At 30.5% G+C, this 27,938-nt stretch overlaps 1 protein-coding gene across 1 annotated transcript; it reads left to right on the top strand.

The window, feature by feature from the left end:
- Positions 1-25,487: 25,487 nt before the first annotated feature.
- Positions 25,488-27,938, top strand: LOC108333369 (probable glucuronoxylan glucuronosyltransferase IRX7). The gene is made up of 4 exons (XM_017568794.2): positions 25,488-26,235; positions 26,320-26,681; positions 26,765-27,015; positions 27,143-27,938. The coding sequence occupies exons 1-4, from the start codon at positions 25,953-25,955 to the stop codon at positions 27,621-27,623; spliced, it is 1,377 nt and encodes a 458-aa protein (XP_017424283.2). The 5' UTR covers positions 25,488-25,952; the 3' UTR covers positions 27,624-27,938.

Raw genomic sequence — 27,938 nt, 5'->3', positions numbered from 1 at the left:
TTTTCAGCAGCTGTGTGAGGAATAATACTTTTTGCCAAAAATATTGACAATTTTTCATATATATCCACAATATAGTAGTAGGTTCCTGAACTGACTACTCACTGGAGCTAAATTGAAGTTTAATATATTAAGAATTTCAAAGTTAAATCGTATAATCAAATTAAACAACCATATAAGTTTCCAATTAAGTAGGTTTCTTCTAACTTACACTTGGAACTTCGAGAGAATTTTTGTTTGCTAGTTTAAATAAAATAATTCATTCTACGTTAATGAAAGGAAAAACCCACTACGTTGATTTTTCTATTCAATAATAAAGTTTTCTCTCTTCAACTAGATTAATGCCCACTTATATATATAAAAAAAATAACTCAGAATTGATTGATTATTTTATTAAAATTTCAACCTGCTATTTAACGACGTACCTACCCTTATAAAATTTGAATGAGAAGGATATTTTCTTCCCTTTTTTCATTGTGAAAGCAAGAAAAAGAGTAAATTATCAATGTATGAATGCGATGATAAGGTTTTGTTTTTCATAATTAATGCATAAGAACTAGATACACTTAGGGAATAACATACATTTTAAGTAATTATATTTACAATACTCAAAATATATGAGCTCAGCTAATCATGTCTCTAAATTAAAATTATAAAGCAGAAGTTTTCAATTTACTATTTAAATAAATTAAAAAATGTTTTTCTTTCCTTTTCTCAGTCTTTATTTATTTATTGTCAGGATTTATTTAAGTTCATACAAATTTTATTTATCTTTAATATTTATATTTATTTTAGTGAATTTCAGTTAAGTTAATGGTTATTTATTTTTATTTAAGTTTTTCGTTTTGAAATTTATTTATTTTAGTTAGAGTTTACTAAATTGATGTTAATCTTATTTATTTTAGTTAATCTAATTATCAGATTGAAGTTAATTTGATATTAAAACAAATATTTATTTATTGAAAAAGTATAAATAATTTTATATTTTTAACCTTTTTTTAAATTATTTTTTTTGTGTCACGTTAGAATTGACTCATATTTGGTTTCTAATATTAACTAAACATCCAATATGAACTCAAATATTTATTTCTTAAAAAGATTAAAAATAATTTTATATCTCTTAACTTTTAAAAAAATAATTTTTTTGCGTTGTATTAAAGTCAGTTTAGCCAACTCCAATATAGTGTCATAATTTAACCAACATTGAAAGTTAAATTTATATTTTCTTATACTCTACATTACCACCAACAAAAATGTAACTAGTGATTTTTCTTTGATTATCAACTTCACCTCCAAAATTCCAAAATCTACCCCTACATAACATTGCATTTTTAATTCTCCTTTACTAAACTATAAACACATATCTAGTATATCTTGTTGGTAGCTCAAATTTGATTTGTCATAAATCAATTTTCATTCTCGTGCGTGATTTTGCATCTTCTTTTGTTATGATGAGTGTCATCTACAACTTAAGAGAGTGAGACACTTTGATGACATAATCTAATAATACGTGTTTACAAAAAAGATAATCTTAGAGGGCTTTTTATTAACAAGTTTGAAACAAATTAATATATAAGCTCATCAAAATAAGATATTATTTGTTATCATTAAAATTATGAATAATGTAAAATGTCTTTATATATGAAAACTTGTTGAGATATTTAAATGAGTCAAAGTCTTACATTAAATAAAAATAAGAAAAGTTAAACACACTATAAGAATAAGACTTATAAATATATTGTCTAAATAATGTTAACTTCTTATGCATGGATTAAATTCATGTCTCATTAATATTATGTTTTTTTTATTGAATTATAAATTGTGTCAATAGATGAATTGAGTTCATGTCTTATTAGAATTGTCTTTCCTAAAACCTCATGAAAACTAAATTATTGTAACATATAAATTATTACCCATACATTAAATTTCTTGATGTAATAGTGTATAATTAAAATCGCTAAGCGTGCTTGTTATCGAGAACTCTTTTCTTGACTTGCATTTTGGTGTGCATCAGGCGACTAGTTTATAATCAATCTTTACAAAAACAGAAAGCAACTTAAATTTTCAGCATGCCCTTTTTGACAAACCTAGTAAATGAAAGAAAATATGTATTTATGAAACATCTCAATGCACAATCATCTTTGACTTGTTGAGTCTCTACACGTGCTTAGCCTACTATTACCTTTTTTTCTTTTAAGTACTAGTGTTTTATAAAAAAGACTAGAAACAGTTGGTAGAGGGATACCAGATATATACAAAATAACCTAAGCTAGCTGCTAACAGTTACATATACAAAAGCCTAATTAAGAGACATTACTCCCTTCCATCTTTGTCTGGTTCCATGGGCTTGTTAATATCAATTACTGGTGAAGGAATATTATTATAGTTTGATTGGTCAGAAAAAGGAGCTGGTAACCAAACTTTCCCACCAATATTTGTCCAAAGAAAGGTGATGGACCCTTTCAAACAACAAAGTCCTACCTTAAGGAAAGCAATAGGGCTTCCATTTGACTTAATCAAGACCCTAACCCTGCAATTCGCAGGGTATCCTAAATCTTATTATAATGTAACACATCCTCTCTTGTACAAGACACGTGTACGTTTTCAACTCACAAGACAACAACGGTAGATGTTAAACAAATGATGAGGGTAAAAATTAGTTAATTCGTTGATGAGTTATCATATTGTTCACCTACTAATTATATTTTTTCACTTTGAAGAAAGAGAAGAGGAAATCTAGATGATAAAGAGCCCAAATCCAAAGGGAATAAAATGGGGCGCCGCATCTTTATGTCCCATCTTCGTTTTTATTTATGCCTATGCTTGGTTTAACCTCTCAAAATTACCCATCTTGCTACCAAAAAACATTTGCATAAAAGAAAAATAGTTCTTTTGTTTTTCTCTTGTAAAAGGTTGAATAACAAATTTAAAAGAGTTCTTGATTCTTGTGAGTTATCCGAACCAATTTACCGATCTTGATAGAAAAAAAAAAAAAAAAGTTGTGTACATATGCTCAAGTGTGTGAATGAATGCCTGGGAAGGGGCACATTTAAGCATTGGTGCAAGGTGAATAAGCTTGCTGGGTAGGGAAGATGCCAGACAGGAAGGACCTTGAAACCCTGCTTATGTTTTCAAGACTTTTCTTATCATATTCATTGCTAACAGTGACGTATATTTCTCCTCTTGTATTTTTCTAATTGAATTATGCTGTATCTAGTTATTATATTTGAAACAAAAATTATAATTAATAAATGTTAAGAAATATGTTTTAAGTTTAATTTAATTTCACAAAAATCAACTTATAGAAGGAAGTTTACACGTCTTTTCATTTTCATATTAAAATATATACATCTAAAAAATTTCTAACAAATATTATTATAATGTTTTAATATAACTTAATAGCAAGAAGAAAACTTTTAAACTTAACTCAATTGTAGAAAACTAATTTATAATTAATATTATAACATAATTATTTATATTCAAGAATATATATATATATATATATATATGGGTTTACTAACGCACATATGCTTGTTTTTCAGTTTGTACATTTTAGTAATGTGTACTGAGTTTTAATAGACAAAAATATTATTATATACCATGAATTCTAAGTTTTAAGATTAAGGGTATTTTAATAATTTTCATTCTCAAAACTAAAAAAAAAACAAACCCCCAAACCCTTGCTCACCTCCCTCATTTCTCTCAACCCTCTCTCTTTCATCTCTCTCCCTCCAACATTTTCTCTGTCATCCTATGGTAGCTTCAACTGAACAAAAATCAGAAACAATGGCCGTTAAACAATCTTACAAAAAATGATTTTATAATGAGTTTTCATTTTATAATTTTTGTCTTATCTAATTTTATCTAATTTTCACAAGCATAAAGAAATTGGTAATTGACCTGTAAAAAAATCAGAAATACTCGTTGTTAAACAATTTCTTACAAAAAATGATTTTATAATGAGTTTTCATTTTATAATTGTTGTCTTATCTAATTTTATCTAATTTTCACAAGCAATGACATCAAGGAATTGGTAATTAGCCTGGAAAAAAATCAGAAACACTCGTTGCTAAACAATTTCTTACAAAAAAGGATTTTATAATGAATTCTCATTTTATAATTTTTGTCGTATATAATTTTATCTAATTTTCACAGTCATAATGATATCTGAAGGAATTGGTAATTGGCCTGGAGGATTTTTTTTAGAAATGATGATTCAATGCAGATGATGAAATTAGAGAGGTTAGTGAAGATGGTGAAATTGAAGAGATCTTGAATGAACCTTTGCCTGAAGGTGAATATGTCAATGACTCAACTCTTTACAAAGACAAATTGTTTAACGGCAAATGTTTCTGATTGTTTCAATTGGGACTACAGTAGGAATAACTGAGAAAAGGTTGGAGTGAGAGAGACGAAACAGAAATGGTTGAGAGGAATGAGAGAGGTGAGGAAGGGTTTGGAATTTTATTTTTTTTAGTTTTGAGAATGAAAATTATTAAAATACCCTTAACCTTAAAACTTAGAATCCATGATATATAAGAGTATTTTTGTCTACTAAAACCCGGTACACATTGCTAAAATGTACCAACTGAAAAAATGCTCTAACTATTAATAAAATATAATTATTCAATGTTTAGATATTTTAAATATAATATGTATTATATAGCATTAAATATTTTGATATCATAATTTATTAGTATGTTTTGTTATTATATATGATCATAACTTTTTTAAAAAAAAAACTAATGTATTATGATTCAATGATTATTTTTCTTTTAACACAATAATAAAGTGATTGGTTTTGAGTCGGGTGTTTACCAAAATCTCACATAGAATAATACAAACAAAAAATATGTAGAAAAATACTATAAAAATGAAGAATTATTTTTAGAATTGTTACTACAATTTAATAGGTTTCTTGTGTGTACGGAGGATTAGTTATATCATTGAAATGTTTGCAGTTTTATTTTAAAAAAAAAAGCACTAGAAGCGTTGGTAGTTTTGTCCAAAAAAAATTGAACAAAAAAGTTATTAGTTTTGTTCACAAAATAATGGATTAGCCGTTTTGTCAAAAAAAATTGTATGAAAAGAAGTTACTAGTCAACAAAAATATATGAAGGTTTGTAGTTTTTAAAACTACACATGTTAAGTAATAATACTTTTAGGTCTTGAGGTGCCTTTCTTATGTATTTTTTTTTATATTTTTGCTTTGTATGTGGGTGTAATTTTGTTTAAATAGATTATTTTCTTATTACATGATTTTTAACAATAATCATTAACAATTTATTATATTTAAAATTTGTGTCACTCATTATTGGATTCTTCTTAATTTTCATAATATACTCAATATTAATTTTTATAATGTTCTCAATATAATCATGACAAGTGTGTTAAAAATATCACATCAATTAAAAATAAAATTACATTGTGTTTCGGTTATAGATTAAGGTTAAATCTTCTCTTTAACATAATCTTCTAACTCCAAGTACATATCAAAACTTCTCTTTTGTTTCACGCTCTCTACTTGTAGAAGACACTATGACGCTAAAGTTAGTAAGTGTTTGACAATATTAGCAATGAATGTGCAATGAATGTAACCAATCTATCACAATACCACAAGCATGTATTTATAAATTTTGATATGAGCTTTAGGTTAGTACTAGCCTAATCGGTCCAATTCATAATATTCTGACTTAGACTGAATATAATCATCCTTAGCATTAACTCCAGTTCACTCCAATCATTCGACTACCATTCTAGTTTCTGAAGGATCATAGACTAGCAACACTTTTCGATTCTCAGACTAACTAGAGAGTGATACTATATACACGGTATAAATGAGAATAAACATTACCTTCAACAAATTATTAAACACCATCTTTAGAATATGGTAGAAAGAGATCTCTTTGATATATTGTCCACCGAAGGATTAACTAAATAATTTGAGAAGCATTTGGGCTTTGTGGTGTCCACTAGCTTTGTATAATTAATTTATGGCGTTAATGAATAGGGTGTGGCATATGTTATGATACACAATTAGCAAGCGTGCAAAGAGACCAACGTTCCTACTTGTATTCAGTATAATTTTGATGTCCACAATGTTTCTTGTTTGATAACCATATAAAAAATGTTAGTTAGTAGTTAGCATACAGTGACAGTTTTTGAGGATGTATAATTGTATTTGGTAGGCATGTTAATAATTTCTTATTCAGGCATGATACTAGCAATTATGGTTATTAATCAATCAAATAACGAAAAGGCAAGCCATAATCCATACACCATACCCAACACCTTTAATTAATATGTCAATTATATTTTCACAAGTATTGGGTCCACATTATCGGTAAGCATATAGAAAGGGTATCATCTGGTTGGCAATTTGGAGTGCAGAAATGAATGAGTTCCAACCCTTTGCAAGCCTACAAAGTATTGTCATGTGTTATGAAATAAAGCCAATTCAAGAGAAAAACTATGAGAGTTTCCCCATTAAGGTTGCAATTTAAGGTAGTACTTTGCCGACCAAATATGGTAACGCCCATGTTCTTCAAGCATGGATAAGAATTTCATTGCAAAGACATATACACAAACACGTGAGAGTCAAGTCATTTATTATTTCTTTTCGCATCAATGTCATAGGAGTCACATTTACTCCACCCTTTTCACAAGAACAAAAAAATCATCTTAGAATGTATAATGATGTTATTTTATTCGTTCAAATCAGTATAATTATTGAAAAAAATATAATCTGGTAAAAGAAATAATTCATTTTGACCCTTTATTAAAAGATATAAATTAAAGTTAATGCATATACTTATATGATATATATACTGTCTCTTGTTTACTTTACTGACTACGTCTAACAGTTAAAAAGTGAATTTTTTTTTTATTAAAATCTTACGTTATAAACTTAAATTATTAACAGATACATCATCATGTTCTTTTTTATATTGTTTAATATGCTTTTCACATATTTTATAGTTTTTTCTATTATTTTTGTATTATTCATCTTTGTATTATAAGTTCTTATTTAAAATTTAAATATATATACTTACAATATCAAATATAAAATTTAAAATGTGATTTCAAATATTATAAATACTTTAAAATAAATTATAAAAATTTTATATGCAATAAGATTATATAAGTTAATATTTTTATTTAGATTGAAAATTTGTTTAAAATTTTATTTAGTAGCATCTTACATTTAATTAATAACTGCCACTATATATGATTATTCATAAATTAATTTAATTTTTATATAATTAAATACATATTATGTAAATTTTTTATATATCTACTCAATATATAAATTTAGGATTTATTATAATATTTTTAAGTTTTAACTTAGTTGAATAAAATGCACTCATTTCAGAAATTAAATTAATGATAAAATAGGCACGAGTATATTAAAAATACGAATTAATAAATATTAATAGAAAATAGTTCTTATATATTAAAAATGTGAATTTAGTTTAAGAAAAGAAAAATTTTAAAATACAGGAATAAAATGAATCGATCTATCTCATTGTAATAAATTTAATTATGATTGTTAGGCTTCCAACATCAAAATAGACAAGAGAAAATTTGACTTTGGGCAAATATTAACTTAGTAGTTGGTTTTATATCCTTAAATGAATTTAAGATACTCTCGAGAGTTCTTTTCTGGATTTATTACTGATTACTTATCATCCACATTCTTCCACACTCCAAAGGGTCACTTGTATTTCTTTATATTTAGAGTTTGGTGGAACTTTAACTTATTCAACTACACCTATCTTTAAGTAAGGTAAATACTAAATAATACTAAAAAACTTATTAATGAATTTAGGAGATATAAAGTTAACTTGGCAAGTTTGCAGTGATTCTTTTCTAACAATAATTAACGTTTATTTGTTTTGAAAACTAATTAATGAATTTAAAATAGAAGTTAAAAGTTTCCCATTAAATAAAAACTATATGAGTATAAATTTCATTGATTATGTGACAATTAAGTTATATATAAAATCTATTTTAATATAATATCAAAATCGTTGATATAACTTGTTCTAACAAAATTTATTATTTATTCAACATATTTTTACGTTATCAAACTATTCAGTTAATGTCTAGTGTGATCCACAGTATATATATTATTTGATGTAAAATATTATATTAAAAATTTCATATTAACTAAAAATAAGATAAATTTAAAATATACATGAATACAAAATTTATTTTATAAATCAGTTTTATAAAATTGATTTAGATTTAAAATTTAATTTTTAAACATAAAAAGAATATTTAATTGAAAAAAGTTAAATTATTTGATCCATGTTTAGGTTAAGGATACAAAGGGAATCGCTTTAATAACCTGTGTTGATAACAAAAGAAAGAAAAGGACGATACATAGCAAGGAATGTTTAGCCGTTGAAGAATAATTTGGCGCGCTACACATCAAAGTGATCCCAAAAGTTAATTACAAGAGAAAACAGTGACTGTAGAAAAGAATTAACGAATTTCTTTTGGGGCAGTTATTGTATAAAAAGTGTGGTTGGATAAAGCCACATTCTACCACCTTTTGACTCCTCCACTTTTAACTCTCATACATACACCTAAATCACCACTTTAGATTTTTTTTTCTCTCTATTAATTTTTCAAAACATACTAAAAATTTAAAAACTGAACAAGAAAGTAATAATAACACAAAAAATTCTAAAGTATGGTTAATGAATTCCGAAATCTCGATGAAAATAATGTTAATATTCCGAAACGATAAGTGGTTAAGTCATGAGTGGGGTCTTGACGGGTAACACATGTCGGGAAGAATCCAAGAGAATCATGGATGCCAACTTTGTTTAAACCGTGTGGGGTCCATTAACTCACATAATTTTTTTAAGCCGAATAAAAGTAAAAAATAAAATAAATAGAAAAATGGGTCACTTAGAGAAAACCCTTTTTTATTAAAGTCTTTAGGTGGGTCGTCAATTCCATCTCCAATCATATCATGTTTTATAGATCTTTGGAATCCCAAGCGCTGGTTAGTTAACACGCACGTTGGTCACCCATTTAACTAAAGTTAATATCACTTCATTACGCTATTATTCATTCTTAATTTTAATTACACTTTAATAATCCACTTTCACTCCTTATGTATACTATTCATTCATATATTAACTCCCCTGCTTCTTTATTTACAATTATTATTTAAATAAACAAAAATGTACTAATTATTTAATGATCTTATTAAATAAACAATTTTTTTTTCTTTTGAAGAATGTCTCGTTCTACTTATTATGGCTTTCTCTCCCTTTCTTCAAAAAGTCTTATTTATCTTCTCGTTTTTTCCACTTGTAAACAATATTTCTTTTCCTTCTTTCTCTCTTTCATATTATGTACAGTTGTATTTTCGTTTTTGTCCTTTTCTTATTTGTTGGATGAAAGTTTGCATCTTACTATTTAGGATTGAAAATATTAAACAAGATTAATTATAATAATTTCATGTCTTGAAAGCTTTGACAAATAAAATATAATGATTTATTATCAGATTATGTGTGAAGAAAATATCTTATATTTTTTTAGTGTATCACAAATATTAGATCGAACGTGTGAACAGTGTCTACATATATGAACTTACGGAATATTATTGAGTAGAACTTATTAAATAGAAACTTTTATTTTTGAGTTTGATATTTATGTTTAACTTTATAAACTTTAACTTCACTGAACAAACAAATTTAATAAGCTTAACCAATTACTAAATAACTGTCAGAACCCATTAAAATCTCTCAAAACCCCTTCTTAGTGGATTACATGTGTCAAGGAAGGGGAGCTGGACATAAGAAAGTGGAAACAGGTGGCTGCAGGAGAGTGGACGTTCGTTTTTGGTGACGGCAGTAGTTAATGCCAAATTTTCAAATGTTGTGTCACTTCTCTGCATGCTTACCTTCTTCTCCAAATCTCTGAAACCATTTTCTCCTCTTTCTCTCTAAGATTTCTTCATCTTCTCTCTACGAAATCTTACTCTTTTCTTCCTCCGATCCTCAAACAGACCACACCTGAACATTTCCGGCGTCGAGGGCGCTCGTTTGAACCGATCAGTTTTCGATTCCGAGCTTTTTCGGAAGTTATCGAGCATTGAGGGTAGAAGGATTTGTAGAGGTGAACCAGTAACCATATCAATGAGCGTTCGGTCACGTTAAGAGGTAAGGGAAGCTTATATAATTTGATTTAGTTTCTTACTTTGAATGGATGCATGTTCGTTGACTGCTGAATGAATATGAAAAATGGTTGTTACTGCATTGTTGACTGTATGAGTATATGAATATAAGAGATGAGAAACTAGAATAATATTGTGTTTGATGATTTGGTTGATGATGAAATATGGTACGTTGTTTAAAAGTATTGATGATTAATGAAAGCCATGAAATGGGTAGGGATGTTGTCGAGAGTCAGTATTGACCATCCAATTATACAAGCGTTCGTTTTCAGTAGCGTTTGTTCTTAATAAGTGTTGGTATTGGACTAGCGCTCGTTCAATATAGTGTTCGGTTTTCTTGAGGACTCGGTTAGAACTGAATTCTTTCATTTGGAGAGAATTCCAGTTGAGGATCGAGCGTTTTCATTCTGGTTATATCTGTAAATAAGCGTTCAATCAAGGATATTCGTTCCTTGGTATTTGATTATAAACTTCAGTATATCTATATGGATTTGTATATTTTGTTCGTTCTTGAACATTAGTAAAATGATATCTTATATTTATCAAGCCTTTATTCTATAAGCTAAGTAGTGTTCGGTCTTACACCAAGCGCTCGTACTAAGTAGTGCTCGGTCTTACACCAAACGCTCGTACTAAGTAAGTGCTCGGTCTTACACCAGACGCTCGTTCTCATTTCCGTAATCTATCTTTATAATAAGAGCGTTCGTCCAAACTCAATAGTGTTTGCTCTCTACAGGGCCCGGTCTTCGACTGGCATTCGGTTTCCTTGATGTTTAACTCATTAAGAAGCTAAGTATTTATTGGCGTTCGGTTTCTTCATATGATTCTATCAAGTGCTATTATTTGATGTCCTACAGTATCTGTCTTAATTGGTTTCGGCCTAGAGTCTTAGTACTCGGCCTAGGCTTTACGGTGTTCGGTTTGAACTCTTAAGAGTCAATTCATTAAGTTGGCTCACTTGGAAAATAACGTTCGATTCTATTAGTCTTTGAGAAGTATTATTGTACTAAGTAGTGCTCGGTCTCACTCCAAGTTTTCAGTCTTGTCCTGGGTTAAAAACTAACGTTCGGTATTTGGTATCCTACGAGATCTTTATTCAAATTGGTTAAGTGAGGTTTTCATAATGAAAGATGATGGAAAATTATATGGATGAAATGACTTTGGTTATGAAAGAGTATTCCGGGGAGGAATATCTCATGACTGGATATTGAAATTGGTAAAGTATGAATGTGGATAAAGCTAAGCTGGCGGTTCATCCTGATATTCTGTGATTACTCGTTTCTCACGTAGAAGGGTAAGTCATGTGTGGGAATGACAGGAGGTCCTAGTCCTTATGGTTAATTTGGACAGATAGGACTAACCTCGGGTGGCAGCTGTTGAGGGTATCTCAATTACTACATCACCCGGGTGCACGAACGTCGTAGCTACACAGAATTCATACAGTGCGGACAGTTAGAGTCTAGTATTAGGCTTTGCATGAAAGAGTTAATGATTTATCTGGTTTAATTGATTGTGTGAAATATATGCTGATACATGAATTAAATTACATAAGCTTACCCTATTTTCATGTCTTGTCCGTTTTGTACGTTCGGTTATTGTCCTGTCGCAATGGTCATCCGTGTGGATGTGAGCAGAAGGAGAAGAGCTGCTGGAAGAAGCGCTGGAAAAAGAAAATCTGGTTGATGTGGAAGTTAAGACCGAACACTAGAACCGTTCGGTCAGCTGTTGGTTTTCTTTGTATTACTGTTCGTACAACTCTTGGCTACTTCTTTCGTAAACCGTTCGTCCTAGTTGTAGCTAGTGTGCAGTTTTAACTCCCCGTTATATTGTAAGGTCGTTCGGCCGTATCTGTACTGAATCTCTTTTTGAAAGACTGAACTGTAATATTATTATATGTAATTATTCTATTGTATGGTTTTACACTGTATTTTTGGATGTTACAATAACAATGTAACATAATTTTAACTATGTAGATAACCTTTCTATGAAAGCATATTCTAATCATACATTGACTATAGATAGATTTTTTTTTACATTCACTAAATAATAATCATTACTTATGAATGCAAAATTTTAACTTATTAAAAAAAGTATAAATCACATCAACTCATTCAATGATGTGTATACAATGTGTGAAGGTAAGAAAAATACAACCATATGATACATATTAATAGCAGATTATCAGGTTAAAAAAATTAAATTTCATTAAAGAATACATAGAATAAAAAAGAAATAGCAAAATTGAATATGTTTTTAGTTTGTAAAATTAAATATAAATTTTTAAATTTTAATATATTTTGATTTTCAAAATTAAAATTGAATTACATAACTTAATTTGTCTCAAATTTTACTATATGTCAACGAGATTTCAAGTTAACATTTGAATAATTTATATTATTTTAACACGTTTAAATTTAAATGTTAATTTGAAACACAATTTAATAAATTTAATTACATTAATGTTATTAAGTTAAAAATATTATATTCATTTTTAAAGTTTGAAATTAAAATATATCAACTTTAAAATAAAAATAAATTTTAATTTCATATCCTATTAAAATTATATTTAACCCAAAGTAATATTCAATAATTTTAATTAAACTGCCAGAGAGTACAATTCAAAATCCAAGTACCAAACTAGTTAAATTTTGTTAAAAAGAAAAACAAAGTTACAGTTAAGCAGTCTTTTCAAACCTGAATATTACTGACTCTTTACGAAAATATATGAAGTCTTAAAAAAATAATGCAGTTGTAAATAATAATAAATAAAAAATCCGGGGTGGACGCGGTTTTGGGTGTAGAGGAGAAAAACGATGGCGCAATTGTCGTATTGTTGGTACCGTTTTTAAAGTATCAACCAAGAATAATTCCAAAATCTTAGATTTTAGTTAATGAGAAATTTGAAAAAATGAATGCAGGTGAAATCTGATAATGATCATAACGACAGGGGTTGAGGGGTAACGAAAAGAATCTGTGGGAAGATTAGAGTAATAGAATTGACATCATTGTCTAAACGAAACCCAAAAGTTAAGGTTTTGGCAGTGTCATTTGGAATCAAAATGGAATAAAGTACCTAAGATTATAGGTCCCACACGTTTCTCTACAACACACATAAATGGTGTTATTGTCTTGACTATCACTTCCATTTCACATGCTTCCACAACTTGGTTTTTTTTCTCACTAATCACTTCTCATCACAAACTTCACGTGCCTTTAAAACCATCTATGTTTCTTCGTTTTAACGTTCCAACCACTCATAAGAAACTCAAGAGTTAAATTTGTTACTAAAAATTAAAATTTATTTATATTGTAAACTTTAATATATTTTTATCTCTAAAATTTTACAATAAATTAACATTATTATCATCATTCAACAAATTTAATTTTTTTAGTCTTGCCTACTTTCATTTAAGTTAAAAAGTCAAATATATAAATAGTTCAAATATCAATTCGAAATGCCGTTTAATTTGTAAAAAGATTTGTCTTAATGAATTATAATAAATATTTTTATTTGTTTTTAAAGTTTAAAAATTAAATTATATCAAAATTTTGACATTTAGAAATTAAAATCATATTTTAAAAATATAAAGAACTTTAATTTATTTATTTCTTTCTATTAAGACCAAAATTTTACGGGCTTAACTCGTAAGGTGTGTTGATATGTTGGGTCTTCAAAGTCCAGAGATAAGATGAAAGGCCCACATCGGTCCAATTGATTCATAGCAACACTGATTAATGTAAATACAATTACATGGCAATCACTGATAAAATTTATTATAATAATTAGGAAAAATAAATGATAAAATTGTCAATTAAATGAGTTAGAGTTAAGAAAATTAGGGTTGAAAATCTATGACATGGAATGTTATTTATTTAATAATTTACAGTGAATTGATTGAATTTGTGTGACCCAGTTTTAATGAAAGAAGTCAATGGGTTCATCTGTTTGACATGGAGAGAGAACTAACCTTTTGTCTTCAACCTTCTCTTTTCTTGCAATGTTTGTGAAAACAGTAGAAGAATACGTACAATACTAAAAAAACAAAATGTTAGAAATACAGTTAGAGTGATGGTCCTACCCTTTGCTTCTTATATACCTCATGCATTCTCTTCCGTTCATATTTCATATTCTATCATTAATATATTTGACTCTAAAAATATTATAGGAAGGGAAATGGAATGGAATATTTATGTTGTTCTTCGCTTAGATCTTTTTCACTTGAATGGATTTGGGAGAAAGTGATTGAAAGAATTTGAAAGGATTTGAAAATAAATTTTTGTTCTTGTTTATTTGAGTGGATTTGGAAGTAAATGAGAGTGAATTTGAAAGTAAAGTGTGTGAGAATTAGTGTAGGATTTGATTGACGTGAGAGATTAAAAATATTTACTTCCAAATCCACTTTCATTTACCTCCAAATTCACTCAAATAAACAACAAAAAAATTTACCTTCAAATCCTCTTCAGAACAAAACCTTAATGCAAATGGAATATTTATGAATCAAGGATCATTTTATTCTTTAAAATATCATTTAAGTATTTTTTTTTCTCTTTCTTATGTATTTATGATCCATCAAAATTATCATCGATTATATTTGTGGAATAGTCATAGGTCAAACAACATGTTATCTTCCTTCTTCCGACATCACCAGCAACATGTCAACTTCTTAGATCTAGTTTGGTTTTTATGGAGTTCTTTTTTCTCAAAAACTTGACTTTTATGTCTAAATGGTTCTTCTATGAATAGACAAGTTACATATTTAATGTATAATCATTAATGTTTTCTCACACAATTTTATTATTTTTTAAAGATAAGTGATTCAAAATGATATTATATTTATTTAACTCTAAACTTCAATTCATATGTATTAGAAAAAAACTCTCGACAAGTTTACAGATATTTTTTCATATTAAAATTATTTTCCATCTAAAGTTATACCAACATTCAGCTACTTCTTCATTTAATCCTCTGCTTGTTTTAGATGGTTGTATATTAATTACATATTAAAATATATTTTCCGTAGACAAGTGTCAGTCAACATAATTATCAATTTTTTATTGAGATAAAAAATTAGACTCTATTATAATTTTTTAATAGTATTTTATTTATTTAACTTGAATCAATTATACATGACTATCATTTTATTGCTATATAATTAAAATATTTAATGAATTATCAGAACCTCAAATCGGAAAAGCTTTACAATAACATAAAAAATAAATTTAAATACTAAAAAGTTATATATTTGATAAAAATGAAAATGGAAATATATTATAATAAAAATAAATATATTTGATACTTTAAAGGAATGAAAATAGTGTAATAATGTCACTACAAATTGCTTAATAACTTTAATAAATCTTTAAATATTCTTTAAGTCATTAGAACTTTTGTTATGAATAGTTTACAAGTAGCCCTGGGGCACTAACGCCAGCTTTAATATTAAGTTCTTCTCTTGCGATGAACTCGGAATTTTAAGAAAAATATTAATAATAAAAAAAATCTTCACTAACTTTTTAATGCAGTTTTGCAAAAAAAATAAAAAATAATTGAGGATGCATTAATAATTATTATTTTACTAATAAAAGAGTGTGCTTGAATTTTTTGTTTTGTTTTTTCAATGGATTGGGTTAACTATGAGTAGTAATAAAGAAACATGACCCTCTGCATTTTTTTTCCTGGTTTTCAACGGGCTTTTAATTTGGGCCTTTGTTTCTAATTATATAATACTGTTGCTTCCTGCACCCCATAAAAAAATCTACGGGAAAATTTTTTCCCTATTAAGAAGGGATGGCTGCTGTCAGGGAAAAAATTTCGAACACTGTTTTTATATTCTGGAAAATAAATTCCATAAATTTTAGGATGTAGGAAGAAAAATGATGGGGTGCAGGAAGTAATTTCCATTATATAATAGTGTTCAGTCCTTCAGTTGAGTTGACTTTAAGTCAAAGGCCCAATATACAAGTGTTTGGTCTTTCTTCGCAGCTTCTATTTTTCAATTTTCTGTACATTTCCAAAAGATTCCTTTTACCACCCACTTTCTATAAGATTTACTCTGTGTTTTGTATTTTTTTTTAGTGGGTTTCATTATATTTGAGGAAAAGAAACGTGAAAATTAAGTTGTTTGGATTAAGAAAAGGATAACTAGATTTGAAAATAAATGGGATAAAAGTTTATGAAAATTAGTAAATGATATGATAGATTAAAAGAATGATTTAATAGATAAAAAAATAAGATTAACATGTTACTTTTATATATAAAAGTAATTTAACTTAAATTGTAAATAGTGTAAATTATATCATAATGAAATTTGTGTGATTATTTATGTAAGAATCTAGAAAATATAATAATAGAGTAGATAAGTGTATTAAAATAATGAGACGAGTATTTTATTTAAAAATATAACTTTATAATATAATTGAATTTCCTAAAGTTCAGTTCATTATCTTAAACACTTCATCTCTCTAAAACTCTACTCTCTACTCTTTCTCTGCATTCTCTCTAGAATTTCTCTCTACTGAGTTGTCGGATTTACGATCAGGAGGTGCCTAGACGTTCACGGCATAGAGGGCTACACAACTGAACGATCAATTTATGAATTTTAGCGAGTAAGCTGTTCTTCCCTTTTTTCCGCTGTTCTTGAACTTAGACCATGCAATTTCTGCTGTTTGCATGCGTCTCATATCGTTCTTCTTCAATTCTTTGTTCAATTCTAGCTCTAAGAGCTGTTTCTATCACCAATTGGTGGTTTGTAGGGTTTTGTTGAGTTTCCTTACTGTGTAAGGTGTTGTTGAGGTGATCCGGTGAGCTGGGATGTGATATTTTGGGTAAGGGGAGCTAGAATACTTCTTGATTATTAGTTATATGTTATGTGTATATACTGAGTTATGCATTAATTAAGCTGCTTGAGTTACATTTTATGTTTTGAGTGTATGGAATAGTATGTACTGGAATGTTCATCTGTAAATCTGTGAATTCATGCTTGTGAACTGTTGTAGATGTGATGTGTAACTGTAATTGAGTATGTTAGATGAATGTAATATGTTGTGAAAGTTATTATGTTGAAAGTTAAGTCAATTGGTAGTGCTTTAAGTCATTTTAGAGGAAGTGAGGTAGTAAATTTGAGAATTAGAGGTCAATGGCTCATTTGGTCTGTTAAGGCAGTGTAGGTAAGTCATTTGTGACTTGTGTGAGTCATTTAATTGGTCAACAACATGTGCAAAGTGGTAGAATTGAATTTGGGTCTTTAAGTTGAGGAATTGAATGTTTTAGAGTAGGAATTGGTTCATAATCACTTTAGATTGGTGGTAGACATGTTTATAATCATTTAGACAGGTCTAATTAGGTATATAATACAATCTAGGAGTGTTAGAAGTTGGAAAAAATAGTTAGAATTGGTATTTTGTAGTTGAGTTGCATAAATCTGCAGAATTTCGTTCTGCAGATTATGCAGACTCGCTTTCGCACAGCGAGTCGCTATGGCAAGATGCTCTCTACCAAGGACATTCGCACAACGAGTTGGTGCGCTGTGCGAGTGACTTAAGAGAGTTGCTCTCTATCTGCTGATTCGCATAGCGAATCTGGCCGCTGTGCGACTGGTAATGGTCTGGAATCAATGATGGGTTAATTTGAATGGCGAATTTGTGCGCACAGCGAGGTGTTTGGGGGTGTGGTCTCTGTCTAGTCTCTCGCATAGCGAACCGTTTGCGTTATGCGAGGTGCTTGAGATCTAGAACTTTTGCGAGTTAATTCGCATAGCGAAATGTGTCGCTGTGCGAACAACTCCTATCTCGTCTTGCGGATAGGGTGCGTTGAGCGAATCATCTGAGTCTAATGTACTCTTTAGTTCTTTATCTTGGTTTGAAGTTAGTGCAATGTTGTTTGAGATGCAAAGTATGATTGATGTATATTGCTAAGGTAAAAGTGTGTGAATATAAGAGATATGAATGGTGTTTAAAGTGAACGTATGGTTAATGGACGTAATTCCATGATTCTCAAGGAAAGGATACATGGTGGTGCCCTATGTTGTGATTCAAAGTGAAATCTCTTGTTGAGATTCAAGTATGTTTAGAATGAATGCAAGAGCTCAGTCTTGAGGGTTATCTTGAAACTCCAATGGTCTTTCATTCTCAAGTAGAGAGGATTGATCCATGTCGTGAGGAGTAGCAGGAGGTCCTAGTCTTGGGTGCTTCTAGTATGATCCAAGGTGAGTGATAACAGACTAATCTCGTGAGTGTGGTAGGGTGAAATCCATTGACAATGACTTTGCAAAGCAGTAGAAGCCACCATGAGTGCACGACCCGCCATAGCTCGACAATCATTCTAAGTCCGGACGAGTCAAGTTTAAAGTATAACATGTTATGATGTGTGATCCAGTTTACTTGAATTAAGCATGTATGTGTGTTATTGTAATAAGTATGATCTTTGTATATCTAGCTCACCCTTCTGCTTGTGTTTGTATCTTGTTTGTGTTGTATTTTTCTTTTGCAATGATCATCCACTGGATGTGAGCAGAGGTAGATGAGGTGCCTTTGGAGCTGGTCTTGGAGGGTGATGACTCAGTTGTATAGTCTAGCCCGACTATATATTTTGTTTTGTGTAGTTTTGAAATAATCTATTGTATATAAAGTTTTAAATTTTATAGCCATTTTTGGATGATTGTAAGATTAATTATTTATCTACAAGTCTTTAACTGTTCTATTATATTATAGGTTTAAACCCTGGGTTGGTCCTCGTTTTTGTATGGTAATCTCAGTTGGGTCCTCATTTTTGCAACTGTTTTAATTGGGTCATATGTTTTGTAAAAATGAACCAATTTTACCCTAACCGTTAAGTTCTCTCAGACGGCGTTAAATATAGCTGACGTGTTTATGCTGACATGTGTTGTTTGATTACGTAGAAATTTTATTTAAATTAAAGAATTATGATATGGCAAAATTGAAGGTGTCAAAGAAGCTTCCAAAACCCTTCACACGAACACCAATCCTTTCACCTTCCTCTTCTCAACAGATTCCAGCACTGCCATTGACACGCTCCTCGACCTCGAAGCCAAGTCCCACGCCGTCTTCTCCTCCGACCCTAACCTCCGCAACCTCTCTCGCATCCTCTCCTCCCTCCCATCCCTAATCGATAAACTCCACAAACACATCGACTACTTTCCTTTGTATGCATATGAATGATCCAAAGCTTCTGTATTTCGTTCTCGCAAAATGTTTCTTTTTCCTATAATTTTTTATGTGGGTTCCTGTGGTGCCCTTTTCTGTTTCTGATTTCTTGGTGGATCAAATTGGTTCTCTAGTATATGAAACCCAAACCAATTAGCATTAATGATAAATCCAATTCGAAAACTTTAATGTTTATGATAAAATTGGAAATTAAAATCCCAATTATATTTCTAGAATTTAATCCTCCAGAAAATCTCTTTTAAGAACCCTAATTAAAATCTGAAATCTAAATTAGGAAAATTCCCAATTTGAAACCCTAATGCTCTTGAACCCTAAGGAAAATCCAATTTTCTGGTTTCCTTCTTCTTTGGTGCTGTGGAGAAACCACCTCTAGAGGCTTCTTCTTCTTCCTGGTTCAGGTCGTGAAGGCGTAGGCAGTGGCAGTTCGCACATCAGGTCTCGCCATTTTTGGTTTTCGCGTTCTGTTTCTGCTCTTCTTCTCCTTCGGTGCACTGCTCAACCGTGACAAATTTCATTCTCTCACGAATGGCGGCATAGCGGCAACGATCGTTCGGTGCGGCATAGCGGCAACGATCATTCGATGCGGCATAGTGGCAACGATTTGATGTGGCGCAGCAACAGAGGCGCGACCCATGGGGTTTCGTGTTCGCGCAACAGCGGCGACCCGTAGTGGCGATGATGAAGGCACGACGAGGAGGACTCGCTCAATGGTTTTTATCTTTTTAATTACCCAATCAATGGTATGCCGAGTGAAGTGGGTGGTGGAGGGAGTCTGACCAGATTTGGATGAGTCTCATAATTAGAAACAAATTCATTGGTTCAATTAGTAATAAATTTTGCCAGGTAAAAAATTCTTAATTTAAAAAAAAAACTTCCACGTAATAAAACACTTTTACATCAGCGTGCATAGGTCAGCAACTGCTAACGCCGTCTGAGAGCACTTAACGGTTAGGGTAAAATTGGTTAATTTTTACAAAAAATATGACCCAATTGAGACAGTTGCAAAAATGAGGACCCAACTGAGATTCCCATACAAAAATAAGGACCAATCGAAGGTTTAAACTTATATTATAATGTAGACTATTCTTTTATATAGTTTATATTATATATTTATTTTGGGATGTTACAATTTAAATTGAAAAAAATTAATATTAATAAAAATATATTAAAAATTAAAATATAATATTTAGAAATAAGATGAATAAAATTTTAGAGATTAATTTAAATAAAACTAAGTAACAATTTGAAATAATGAAATTATTTTAAATTGTGATGTGGTTATTTAAAATTAATATAAATTAAATAGGAGTAAACGTCTAGTTTTCCTATATACAATACAAACATATGAATTGAATTTTAAAAAGTTATTTTTAAATGTTTTCACGAGTTCGAATTCTATTAAATTATTATTTGAATAGGTCTATTGGAAAAATAGATTTAGTTCAAAATGGATTTTAAGATGAGATTGTATGTCTAAACTGGTTTTCAAACTTGTAATTTGCTCGTATAATGTTCAAAATTGAATTTACGGTTATAAATAAAACTGGCTTTAAGCGTATCTATTTAAACAAAACTATTTAAACAACCAGATATGGAAGTTTTGTTTTTTCAAAGAGAGAAGCCAATTTATATTATTTAATATTTTAGCCTAATCTTTATGAAAATTTTAAAAGGGTGCCGTGAGTAGTTGAACAAATTTACTATTATATACATGACAAAAAAGAAATTGGTAGCCGATGATATATGTAGATAAAACCCATAATAAAAACATTTAATGAAGATTAGCTGCAAATGGATAGAGTATTTTAATTGTCCCCTGTTTATTGTGGGAGGATATGAATGTTATAGTAGATGTTACATGCTAATAATTGTTATTTTTATTTGGATACCCTTACAAAATATTAAGTGATTTTATTAATAAAAAATATTATAAAAATATTTGAATTTAATTATATGGATTTAAAAAGTTTAATTTATTATTTTAAAAAATATGTTTTTAAAATTTATACTTTATGATGCAATCTATTTAATATTTTTTTGTTAGTAAAATTAAACTTATGTGTACTGATATTTTATTATACAAATTTATTTAAATTGTACTAAAATAAAATAAAGTTTTAAATATATTTTAATATTATATTTTTGTGAGAACTGAATGGTCTAAGAGTGGTGGTGTTTTAAAAAAAATATGACTAGAATATTTTAATAATAAATGTTGAAAATTATAAATAGATTTTTTGTTAACCGAAAAAATCACCATTTCTCAAATTTTTCTTTCTAAACTTCTCTTTTACTTTATATCTAAATTTCTATTATCAATTTTCATCATTTTTGAAGATAAGTGACCATAGAATATTTTCAGGAAACAACTTTACTTATTCACCAAATCAGAATAAATAATAGAATAAATTCACTTTTTACCTGTTTTAAGGTTGTTTTGCTATTTGATTTGTATGTGAACTGTAAAACTATGTTTGAGACTCAAAGATATTCTAAGTGAATCTTTATTGCTTTCTGACCATGGTGATATGTTTAGAATTATGATTGAAATTTTATGTTTTTATTTAGGATAATATATGAGAAATAGAGTTTTAAGGAGCAATTATGGGATTGAGATTTGTTTAACAAATGTAAGCAAAACTAATTTCAATCTTTGAACATTTGGTTTATATGGTTTTAATGGATTGTTTACTACTTTGTGAATTAAGTGTTGAATTGGTGCATTACAATTTGTTGATTTGGGAAAAAATTGTTGAGTGAGTAAATATATGTTTAAATTGTTATTGTGATCTTTACACTATGGAATGGTGATTAAGATTGTGAAGTGCTCCTTAGCTTCTAAAGAGTCATTTCCATCAGAATGATGCTCATTATGACTTGTTTAGAAGAGGAAAAGTCACATTAAAGCTAAGGGTACCATCTAATATGCAAATTGTTGCAATTGAGTTATGCAGACTCAATGAACCAATCAAACCCTTACTGAACGATTACTAAATAGTCATTTGAGGCTCGCTATCAAAGCGAGCAAACTCTCATAAAGAAAAATCCAAATTCGAGTTTAGCAAAGAATCATGGAAGGATAAGTTGTTAGGCAAATATGGTCTCGTTGGACAAATTTATTTATATTTTCATTCTCGTGCTCAATTCATTAGGTGAGCAATTTAGTCAACAAAAAAGTGTTTTTTCAGAGATAACTTACTAAACGAGTAATTGGACTTGCTGAGCGAGTTTGTTAATTATTATAATTGAATTGTAGTTTGCATTTGTGGAGAATTTTTGTGGAGTAATTATGCTATGAACATGTGATGGTTTTGAGAAAATGAAAGTAAATGAATGAGATGAGATTATTTGTTTATTGATATGTATGTGTTATATGAAATTATTACTTCTAAGGAAGAAGTGGAATGTTAGTTATAGTATTATGCATTGATCAATGATCCTCATTATCAAGTCATCATAATCTTACTAGACTCATAAACTCATATAAAGAATGGAGTCTAGGTGGTGATACTTGAAGGAGGTTCGTATAGCGGGATCTGAAATTGGGATTCCTTTTTTGGCGAGACTATAAGTAAATTCAATCTTTCATGATAGATTGAGACTAGGTAAATCAAGATTGATCATGACGTTTCATTTCATGATTACATGACAAGTGTAAGACTTCTAGAATCTAATTCAATGTATAAATTCATACTTGAGTCTTGAATAATTATGTCTTTAAGTATTAGAAGTGTGTTGCTTGATATGAGTGTATATTTTATTTGAATGTTAGTAGAATTTATGTTATGAGTTGTGATACAGTAATGTCAAAAATTATAATTTATTAATCCTTTCTTTTTTGGTTAAGTGTTATATTTCTCTTTTGCTATAATGAGTAGATAAGCTTTGATATTAGAAAGTAAAAGTTGAGTTCATATAATCTTAAATAGGTATATATATTTATATATAATATTTTGTATTATATAGTAATAATTTTTCTTGTTGGTATTAAGATACTTAGAAACTACCTTCTTTTGATAAATTTTATCTAAAAGCAAGTGTAATTACATCCTATGTATATATTTATGCATGTTTTTTTTTTGCTTTGCTTGGTCAATTTGCTTAATATCTATAAGAAATTAACTCTAGAAATAAAATTGGTCTATTACTTTGGGTGTTATAATTTTAATTTTATAAAACCATTATTTCATCATTAATCATTTTAATTTTCTTATATTTATTATTATTAAATGAAATTGATTTTTTTTTCTCAAAAGAAAAAAAATTATCTAACGTGTTATTAAATACACCATACAAAACAATCACTCACATTTTTTTACCATTTACCATATCATAGAGCTGTCAAAACGGGCCACTCGGCCCGACCCGACCCGGCCCACCACGGGTTGGTCACTTAGTGAGTCAACCCAACCCGGCTCATTTATTAGCGAGCTAGAAAAATTCGAATCCGGCCCGACCCACCACGGGTTGGTGGGTAAACGGGTTGGCTCACTGGCTCACTTAATTACAATTTCTTTTAAATAAAAAAAAATTACAAATTTTCTATAATTAAAATCTAAACAAATTTCACTCCCAAATTTCACTCTCAATATGAGTGTTTAATTAATTTTGAAAATAAGGAACTTAAATAATTTTTTCAAGAAAAAACAAAATAATAATTTTTTTTATAAAATTAAAATTAATTTTAATAAAATAAAATTAGGTAGGTGGGTTGGTGGGCCAACCCGGCCAACTACGGGTTCAACCCGCATGAACCGGGTCGAAATCTGACCCGCATAAAAAAAATACAATTTTTTCAAACCCAACCCGGCTCAAACCCGTGGTGGGCCGGGTTGACCCGTGGGTTGTGACCCATTTTGACAGCTCTACCATATCATATACAAATATTCCTTAAATTTTTATTAAAAATAAAATCTTTATATATTTTCTTTAAAAGTAAATCTTTCTCTAATTTTGTATCAAAACTCAAAATTCTCTTACTAGAAAGCAATAATTCACTTTTTAGGAGTCACTTACTCTATCTTAAAGACTGTTCATCTAATCACCTTCACAATTTTCTCTCTTTCTGAGCAAATAGTCCCTGTAGGGTCAGAGCAATAATCTTAAGTGCAAGTAAATCCGATCACATACCTCTTATCTTTGACCTTTAGTTATAGTTTTTGAGATGGGCTTGAGATTAGTGAAACCTTAATCTTAGTCCAATCTCAACCCATTACTCCTAATCAATACTTATCTTAATCTTTGCTGAGAAGATTATTTATCAAGTTGAGCCGTCTAGTACTACTAGTATTCGTTCGGTCTTATATATTGAAGTCCAAGTATCTTTCGTCTTTAGGTCATTTAGTCGTTCCTATCTTTAGGGTCACCCGACCCTACTTAATATATATATATATATATATATATATATATATATATATATATATATATATATATATATATATATATATATGCGATACTTGCCTTTGAAAATACATTAATCAAGTGGTCAATATAGTAAATTCATTTACCACTCGATTAATATATTTTCAAAAACAAGTATCGCACAAATTGCTCGATCAATGTATTACAAAAGACAATCGGTCATTTAATCCTCTAACTTTTGAAACTACGATCAATGTATTACAAAAGACAATCGGTCATTTAATCCTCTAACTTTTGAAACTACTTCATCCGATTTGTTATGAACCAAATGATCACACTTAGTATTAAAGATTAAAATTAATATATTTAACAAATTTAACAAGGTAAAATATACTTTTATATATATATATATATATATATAAAACTGAGTTCTCACAAACTTTATTTTACACTTCTAAATTGTAATATATTCCATCCCTTTTGAATTCTGATCCCTTTTCGAAGTTTCGAACCGTTAGTTTAAGCACAATGACCAGGTTCATGCCATTAATGGTTTTTAATCTTAGATGTAACGGATTCCACTCATTTAAGCCACTATACGGACTTTTATTCATTCATCAGCTATAAAAAGAACTTTCTGTCGTTTTTTTTTTCTCTGCCCTGCATTATTGCATTATCTGCGAGCAGCGTGGTCTACGGTTTCCAACCATTTCACTCGACCACGTTAGCTGTGCTAGCATCCCGTGAGAGCTTGATATCATGTTCTGCTTATTAAAACCACCATGCAATTCTTATCATATTGTTATATAATAATAATAACAACCAAGACTACGATGAATAAAATATGAATTGTTAACATGGCAACAAAGGAAGCAGATTGGACCAATCATTTAAGACGACAAATACTGAGAGGACCAAAAGCAGCACAGTAACCTATGCTTCCGCCGAGCTACAAGCTCATCCATCATCCCCATGTGACTTCTGGATCAAACACAAACAACTCTCGTTTCCATGTTTGTTAAATGCACCTTCAGTAATTAGGGAAGAAGAATTGGATTTCGGATTAAGATCAATAAATATATCCCCACTTGTTCATCTTCTGGTGCAAAAACGAGATGTTAATAAACCTCTACCTTTCTTCATTTTTTTGGAAACCCCTCTCTCTCAACATCTTCTTCAAACCTAGGTTGCTATCAATTTTTTAATTTTGAAAGAAATGTCAGAGCAAAAGAAACCCCCCAAAAGCAGGGTTTTCTTTGTTGGGATGAAGCTTCTGCATAAACCAGGGAACAAGCCTCCACAAGAGAAAAACAGTTTCTTTCATACATATTACAAATGGCTTCTTTGGCTTTCTCTTTCCCTCTATTTCTTCACTTCCTATCTCATCACCAGCAACCCCAACACCACACCAACCTCTCCAGACACATCGTCCCATGTTTCAAACTCCGAGTCCCACGCTGTCCCCCGTGCCCTTATGGACTCCGAAACCAACTCTCTAGGTGGCGTAACATAACACACGGGTCAGCATTTTAAGCTCAGTAATTGTTTAGTTCTGAAATTTATTTCTACTCATTTCGTTGCAGGGGTGTTGAAGAATCTGAAGATGTTCGTGTACGAGCTTCCTCCCAAGTACAACACCCATTGGCTCGCAAACAAGAGGTGTGGCAACCATTTATTCGCGTCGGAAGTGGCCATCCACAGGGCACTGTTAACGAGCGAGGTTCGCTCGTTTCATCCTTATGAAGCTGATTTTTTCTTCGTACCCGTTTACGTTTCTTGCAACTTCAGCGCCGTGAACGGCTTCCCCGCCATTGGGCACGCGCGCTCTCTTATTTCCTCCGCCGTCAACCTTGTGTCCATGGAATACCCTTTCTGGAACCGCAGCAAGGGACGTGACCATGTCTTTGTCGCTTCCCACGACTTTGGTGCGTGTTTCCACAGCCTGGTAAAATGTCAATGTCCCACATCGATTGAATATAATGTCTGATAAGGTTAGCGTTTTTCTGATTGACTTTTCTGCTTTTGAAGGAGGATGCGGCCATTGCTGATGGAATACCCCAAATTTTGAAGAATTCCATTGTGTTGCAGACATTCGGCGTTGTTCACAGGCATCCGTGTCAAGACGTGGAGAACGTGGTGATACCACCTTACGTTTCGCCGGAAAGTGTACGGAGCACGCTGGAGAATTTTCCGGTTAACGGCCCGCGAGAAATTTGGGCGTTTTTCCGTGGGAAAATGGAATTGCATCCTAAAAATATCAGTGGACGGTTTTACAGCAAGTAATTACCAGTGGCCCCACTAATCATTAATTAAAGAGATATTAATTTAGTCAAATGATTAACTAATGAAGCGTTTTGTTTGAAAAGAATTGACCGTTTTCTTCTCCAATTTCTTTTTTCTGTGAAGGCGAGTGAGGACGGACATTTATCGGAAGTTCAACGGTGACAGGAGGTTTTACCTGCAAAGGCACAGGTTTAGCGGCTACCAGTTGGAAATTGCTCGGTCGGTGTTCTGTTTGTGTCCGTTAGGGTGGGCACCGTGGAGTCCGAGGTTAGTTGAATCTGTTGCGTTGGGCTGTGTGCCGGTCATTATTGCGGATGGGATTCAGTTACCGTTTTCCTCCACCGTGCGTTGGTCGAAGATATCGCTGACGGTGGCGGAGAGGGACGTGGGGAAGCTAGGGAAGATTCTTGAGCGCGTGGCAGCAACGAACCTGAGTGACATTCAGAGGAACTTGTGGGACCCGCGAACGAGGCGGGCCCTGCTTTTCAACGAGGAGATGGAGTACGGCGACGCCACGTGGCAAGTTCTGGTTAGTTTGAGTGAGAAGCTCCATAGGTCTTACCGAACGTTTTCGGGTAGTGACGAATTACAGAGCGACACGTGATACTGCATTTCCGACGTGGATGTTGTATTGCATTTGATTGGGTGGCATTTTTTTGTGTATATAGATTGTAGATGATAGAAGTAGATTAAATAAATTATTGGTATTCTTTACTATTGTGAGTTGTGAGGAAGAGTTTTTGGTGTTGGGACAGCGACATGGTTGAGTGGTGTGTGTCAGAACTTTTTACCGTTTTTATTGAAAGATTTGGGAAGTAGTGAAGCTGTCAGTGGTCACGGATTGGTTTTTCTATGTCTAACGTTGAAGGAGAGAGAATTCAATAATACAGCATAGCATCAATTATTTATTGACTTTCAA

The sequence above is a fragment of the Vigna angularis genome, chromosome 11 (assembly GCF_016808095.1).
Source record: "Vigna angularis cultivar LongXiaoDou No.4 chromosome 11, ASM1680809v1, whole genome shotgun sequence".
NCBI classification, from domain to species: Eukaryota; Viridiplantae; Streptophyta; class Magnoliopsida; order Fabales; family Fabaceae; genus Vigna; species Vigna angularis.
The sequence above is the reverse complement of the archived record's forward strand: the minus strand, read 5'-3'. Positions and strand labels throughout refer to the sequence as shown.

What these genes read in the sequence shown, in the direction of transcription:
- LOC108333369 (XM_017568794.2), top strand. Translation starts at nt 25,953, where the DNA reads ATGTCAGAGCAAAAGAAACCCCCCAAAAGCAGGGTTTTCTTTGTTGGG. An exon ending in CTCCGAAACCAACTCTCTAG is followed by an intron (nt 26,236 to 26,319) that starts GTGGCGTAACAT and finishes ATTTCGTTGCAG; the next exon opens with GGGTGTTGAAGAATCTGAAG. An exon ending in GTGCGTGTTTCCACAGCCTG is followed by an intron (nt 26,682 to 26,764) that starts GTAAAATGTCAA and finishes CTGCTTTTGAAG; the next exon opens with GAGGATGCGGCCATTGCTGA.